Genomic DNA, 6,425 nt, shown 5'->3' with positions numbered 1-6,425 from the left:
TGTATTAACATCAAAAGTTTAAAAAAGTTGCCGAAAAATTTGCTGAAATAAACCGTGTACATTATCTAAAGCACAACAGAAAAACGGTGTTTTTGATGAAAACATGTTTTGATTACGTTTTCATTTTTAACACTTTCTTTACTTGAACAGTCGCTTCTACTTTCACAACACATTAGCATAATTTTCTAAATCTTCACAGATGAGCGACTTGAAATCTCATCGCTGATTTGCCAGCACGTAAGTTAGGGTGGACTATTTTTATTCATGAATTTTAAAGACTGACTCTGATTTTCATAAAATTCAAGACCAGGATTTTTAAACAATAAATGAATAAGCCGAAAATGATGACTCTTCGTCTCAACTTGATTAATACTGAATTCGAATGTAGGTTGAGTTACAATTAGAGGGGGAGTCTATTATGAAAGCCACAATAATGTAGACTGACCTTCAACCCTTCTTCTTTTCACAAAAAAGCTTGTTATGTCATGCTCTCTTTGTCCAGACATTTTCCCGCAGCTGGTGGACCGTGCAACTATATCCAAAAATAGATGTGACGCGTTGCAACCCACTCAAATTACGAGGTGACCAACTTGACGAGTCAAGCCATAACAGTGATACCAAATCATGCTGAATGTGCAATGAGGCCTGACCTTAATCTCGAAATTGATCTAAAAAGTACATCCAAGCCCATCAAAAGTAATTTCAATTTTGTTTGAAAGGATCGTTCTTTAATTACTTCAATTTAGGGAAAAAAGTAGCAGACGTCTCTGATTGAAGTAGCCGACATTCTTCGTCGGACGTCGGTGCTTATTGAAAGCACTGCATGTAATCTAAATAAGGGTTGAAGACGTGGAATAAAACGTCTCATTTTCATTTGACAGAATTGTTGAAAAAGCCACTAGTGAAATCCTGCGAAATTACGATTCACGAGTAAAAAGTGTGGCCAGTCACGTTAATACTCTTTACCACCCTCAATAAACATTTCCTGCAGTACAGAAACTGTAATAAATTTAACGTGACATGACATCTGAGAAATAAGTTATTGTACTTGAAGGCTTATGTGAAGGAAAGGGCTCCATAGCAAACAAAATATTCCCTTAAAAATACTTATGGGACCACAGCCAAGCCGTGCTATTTGGGTATCAACTCTATCGTAGCTTCAGAAATTGAGCTTTTAATGTTATTGAAGACTGAGAAAAAAGAGCCTTTTTAGACCTACATATAGCACCAAAATATCACGCGAATTCTGACTAACTCTGCAGTGGAAACAATATAACTACCTGTCTAACGAATAGGGTAGGCCTATGTGAGAAAATTTTAAATATTTGGCATCAGGTATGCGTGTTAAAACCAAGCAATAACTGAGCTATTTGCACGATACTAATAGTAGTTTATGTTAGAAACACTTCAAAGACTGATAGGGGTGATTAGAATAAATTTAGGTGGTTGTGATTACTGTAGATGTAGCTCCTATAGTAAAACGGCTTTTGATGACCATTTTACTCCATTTTATTAGTGTCAATAAAAAGTACCTCTATTTTGTAAGCAGTAGCAGACTTTTGCGTGCACGAGGAAACATTTCGTGCAGCGAAATCTTGTTGACGTAATTATAACGTGACACACAATGTACAGTGTGAAGGTATGCCGGAAGATGGCACGTTACTTGAGAAAGGTCGAAAAACTTTCAAGAATTGCAATGGTATAAAATCCTCTACGACCCATGCGATATCCTCAGTCATTTAGTTACAGGGTGGAAAGCGCAAATAATTATTTTAAACCATGACTGCAAAGAAGGTGCTTATAAGATGGGAGACTAAGTGTGCGTGGAATGGCAAAGAGCAATGTGTGCCAAGGAAAACAATCAACCCTCCAAGCCCTGCAAGCCTCGCCGCTGGAATAAAAATTAGAGTGAAGTTTGCATCCTGTTGGTACAATGCCTTTGTAGTTTTACCATGGGAAATGCAACGAAATGGTAAGTTGAATTTTGTTTGATTTACTTTTTATTTGATCAGACTATTTTTGGCCTGTGAGATAGTGTCAGTTCAGTCACTCACTCTGGTTTGAAATAATTTTGCATTTGTACTTTAACTTGTATATCAAATTCACTCTAGTTGTAACTGATGGTGACAGAAGTTACTCTCGAAACATGCATTTACAACTGAAAAGCGTTGTCCTTTTTTAAAAATTTATTAGTGGCCTGCTGTTAACAAGGCAATTTGGCATATAAAGGAAGGGGATAACATGAGTGGGTTGGAATACTAGAAAGGTTTCCAGTTCCAACAACTTTACCTTCGGTAAGTATTTTTGATACATTTTACACTCTTCATATATTTAACATTTTCCTTTCAATTCCTTTGTTACCCTAGAGCTTCAGTATTCCTAAATTAAGTGAAACGAATAGCTTTCAGTTGTACATGTCTGTTGAGTTTTATTCTATTTTTAGACTTATGCAGGAGAGTAATTGGTATGGAAAATATAATCTTGACATTTGTTTGTTCCACAATAGGTGACTGGGGTACCCAGTTCAACAAATTCAAGCTCGTGCACACCTTCGATGCATGTACCAACTGCGCAGGTGCCAACACTGGCAGTTTTAACACCTTCAAGCAAGAAGACAGTAGCAACGATTTTAGAGAGGACTCCACAACGGCACAAAGCAGTGCTAAAACTGTTAGCTGTAAAGTTCACCAAAGAGGAACTAACGGGTGCCAATTGCACCGGGTCACAGGGGAAGTCAAAGCTGGACACAACCCGCTTGGTGCTTATTAGAAGTAAGTTGGTATACTGGAAGAATTCAAACAAGGACATTCTCATAATACGTTCGTGATACATACCTACTGCCGTTACGAACCTTGCCTCATGCCTCGACGGTGCATATTTTCTTGCTTTTTTGGTGCGTCACGCAATATTTAGCAGCCAAAATAATGTGGCATACTTCACACTGTGCTGTTCCTATGGGACTAGGTTAACCATCTCCTCATATTTCAAACACAATTTAATTAAAATTATGTATATAAAACATCTGTGTATAGTGGGACTATCTAAAATATGTTCAAATGTCTTAGAATTTATTTACTCTATATATTACATCACAATTACAGAATACTTACGTTACAAAACAAATGTCTTAGAAGTTAATTTTTTTGTCCTGACAGGAATTATTTTTGAGAAGTATCCCATTGACGTGGCAGCTGAGGAAAGGGAGGAAACTGTCTGGAGGGCCATCTGTAAAAGGATTGATGCCAAATGTCTAGGAACAACATTTTTAAGCAGGTTTTAAAACAGACGGCAGTACTGTATATAGTCCAACTATGAAGCAATAAAAGTGCGCTTTTTAATTAGTTTTTAAGAGTAGTATCAAAGAGCCCCTTAAATTGTCCTTCACTGGAATTTAAAACCAAGAAGCAGTTGCTTATCACTTTCACAGCGGTTAAACGCATTGCGTACGTGGTTCCCGCCAAAACTGTTGCCCAGATAAACATGTCAATTGACTAGACAGTCACTGAAAAGGTTAGCTTCAAACGCCTTATAAGCAGAGAGAATGTATATTATCCACCTTGTTTATTCGCCTTCTTCATAACGTTTTCCTTAAAATAAAAGTCTTGTATATTTTTTTGCAAGCTTCGAGGCAACGAAAAGTGGAAGTTGTAACAGATTTTTGCATTTGGCTGATCATTGCCAACCAAAACATCACGATTGTGATCCTTGAACTGAGAAACTACTGGTAATGATATCTGGGGAAGGGGGATGGGGTAAAGCTGAACACCCACAATTGCCAAAAACAGCCCCCACAACTACGGGCTCTAACTTAGTGCCGATTGATAGGTCAAATTGCACCTTGTTAAACGGGAATTTGCATGCGTCATTATTTTGTAAACTTGTTTGATACATTGATCCCTAACACAAACAACCAAAGCTCACGCAATAGCAGAACTCTTGAGAGAACTCGATCGACTCAGTACATTTGAGATAGGAAACATAGACTTGTACATGTACACCCTTGGGCAAAGTTATGGTTACCACTACTTCAGTTGAAAAATGAATTTGAGCCAAACCCTTGGCACCTTTCCGAGGATTACACTTTCATTCATTATTAAATGCGAGTCCCCAGTGACTTTGAACTATTTTGTGTTAGGAAGCCTCCAGCAGTGTGTGACCATTACTAACGAAACATGTGACGTTTCAAACGAAACTCAATGTATCATTATTTGATACTGTGCCTTCAAGTCAGCGAAACTTGATGTAAGGGTAGCGCGTTAATAAGCAAAGGATCACTTGTGGGTTATATGTCGGTTTACAGACACAACTCAGCACAAATACACAGGAATTTGGTATAATGAAATTTGTTAGGAAGTCAATCAAGCGCAGTCCAACCCTAACAATACAGAAGCGGACATATCACCTATTATAACTAGGTGACTGAAAACAGCACCTTATCATTTCCACTACATTTTGAGTACACTTGAGTGCTTAACATTTGTAATTCAAGTAAATACCTTCTGTGATGCCCCTGAATAATAAAAGAAATAAATGTTATGACGTAAAACAGGATAAATCAGACATCATCTAATTGGTGTGTGGGTCTCCCTGCGGTTCAGGAGCGATGAGATCCTCCGTTCCTTCTTTGCAGAACTGTCGTATCTCATTGAAAAGGTACATTTGCCGTTGATGATCTAAGCCTTTGCTTGGATAGTAGGCAGTTCAGCTGGGGGAAAATCATTTTCAGCCCGCAATAAAGTGAACCTTTCTTCAGTGCTATCTGAAAATTGCTTGTAAAAAACAACACCTGGGTCTTCTTTTTCAAACCGAAAATGATGGTATTTCTTTATGTTTTTGAATTTTCTGAAATACACAGAGAGAAATGAGACCCAATCTTAAACTGGAACTATGACTGAACCATCATGTAATGAGCACAGTTGTGTGACATTTACTCCGCTAACAGTGGACCTGTCAATAACTGATGCAAACTCATAGAGTGAGGAGATGAAAGATTTTCGAAAAGATTGCTTCAAAAGGCCAAAGCACCAGTCGCATGCAAATTTAGTTTGACCAACAATTAAAACTGTACACGCACGACTGATGCAGACCAGTTATTATCCTCCATGCTAAATACCACAGGACATACGAATTCTTGTTTTGGCCACAGCAGTTGTCTGCGTGGAGATGTACGTCTGTCTCCCCTATCCCATGCTTTTGGAAAAAATAGTGCAGATAACTTATGGTTGCATTTGCACCCTTTCCCACACTGCCTGCTTCATTGATTACAAAATTAACTTGCCTGGGCAATGATTCGCAACAGACACCAAAAATTCCTCCTTTCCTTGGTACTTTGAAATAAATAGGGCCAGGTTGCATGGGGTTTGAGGGCAAATGAACTTGCAGGGCATAATCAAAAGAATAATGCATTTTCCCTTTAAACGAACAGGCTGTTCTTGTTTCATTAAAGTCTAGACTATTTAGTATCGGCTTTAAGTTGCTCTTACTCTCTTTGCATACATGCTTGCAAAGGCTTCTCTCACGTTTGGCATCCAGTAAATGCACCTCCTGCTTTCGTACAATCTCGCTCTTTTCTTCGTCTAGCAAGTTAGCTGACCGGTAGATGTTTGAATTGTTTTTTTGACATGTGTGACACAGGTCAGTCATTGGTTTTGTTATTCTTACAAGTGGCCGCAGCTCATTCCACATAGTTACAAATTTAGAATATGAAACTACAGGTAGACCAGCGCTCTCCACTGACTGTTCATAAAGTCTGTGGATACTTGCTTTAGTTGCAGATGAGGGAAGCAATTTAATATCGGATCGTTTAAATCCCAGAATTCTTCCAGGGAGAGCAACAGCATGCTCTTCAGCATAATTATCAAGGAATAATAATAATAATAATAATAATAATAAAATATTTATATAGCGCCAATATCCTAAAAGTTCAAAAGCGCTTTACAGTTAGAAATATTAAAAACACTTAAGACTAATAAAGTAAAAATAAAAAATGTCGCTAAAGAGTTTAATTTGCTGGCATTTGCCGGAAAGTGATTTCACGTTGTAGGGTGTCCATTGAACAAGTTCTAATAGGCATTTTCCCTTTGTTACCATGGATACGAGGCATAATTCCATGATTCTTGTAGTGCCGTTTCAAGTTCTCCAGGCGCCTTACCCCTATTCCATAAAGAACTAAAAACATCTCTCTGCAAATCGGAGCACCTGCAAATGCCGGCAAATTAAAGCATGGTAAATGGCGATGTTATACGCAATCTACACACTACCAATGATGTCTGCAAAGGCATCTGCGGGAAATTAACGTTATGCAATACAGTAAAACCTGTTGAAGTTGAAGTTTGGCAAAATAGGTTCTTAATTAGGCTCTTAATTTATATGAAGGAGATATAGTTATTGCTTACCAGACAAATAAATAAAATTGGTTTTGGTCC

At 37.9% G+C, this 6,425-nt stretch overlaps 1 protein-coding gene and 1 pseudogene across 1 annotated transcript in view; one reads left to right on the top strand and one right to left on the bottom strand.

Annotated features, from left to right (window-relative positions):
- The window catches only part of LOC149099628 (uncharacterized), a 7,660-nt gene extending 1,235 nt beyond the window's left edge, over positions 1 to 6,425 (top strand). The window contains exons 1-2 of the mRNA XM_089277087.1: positions 1 to 2,771; positions 3,156 to 6,425. The exon at positions 1 to 2,771 is cut by the window's left edge and continues 1,235 nt beyond it. Of these exons, the coding sequence (XP_089133213.1) occupies positions 2,555 to 2,771; positions 3,156 to 3,280 (342 nt within the window). The 5' untranslated portion in view covers positions 1 to 2,554 and the 3' untranslated portion in view covers positions 3,281 to 6,425. The remainder of the gene's footprint in view (positions 2,772 to 3,155) is intronic.
- On the bottom strand, positions 4,567 to 5,406 carry LOC149099629 (uncharacterized; annotated as a pseudogene).

This window comes from Orbicella faveolata, unplaced genomic scaffold (assembly GCF_042242905.1).
Source record: "Orbicella faveolata isolate gen_17 unplaced genomic scaffold, um_ofav_v1 contig_46, whole genome shotgun sequence".
Lineage (NCBI taxonomy): Eukaryota > Metazoa > Cnidaria > Anthozoa > Scleractinia > Merulinidae > Orbicella > Orbicella faveolata.
Note: the sequence above shows the minus strand (reverse complement) of the source record. Positions and strands in the feature narration are given on the sequence as shown.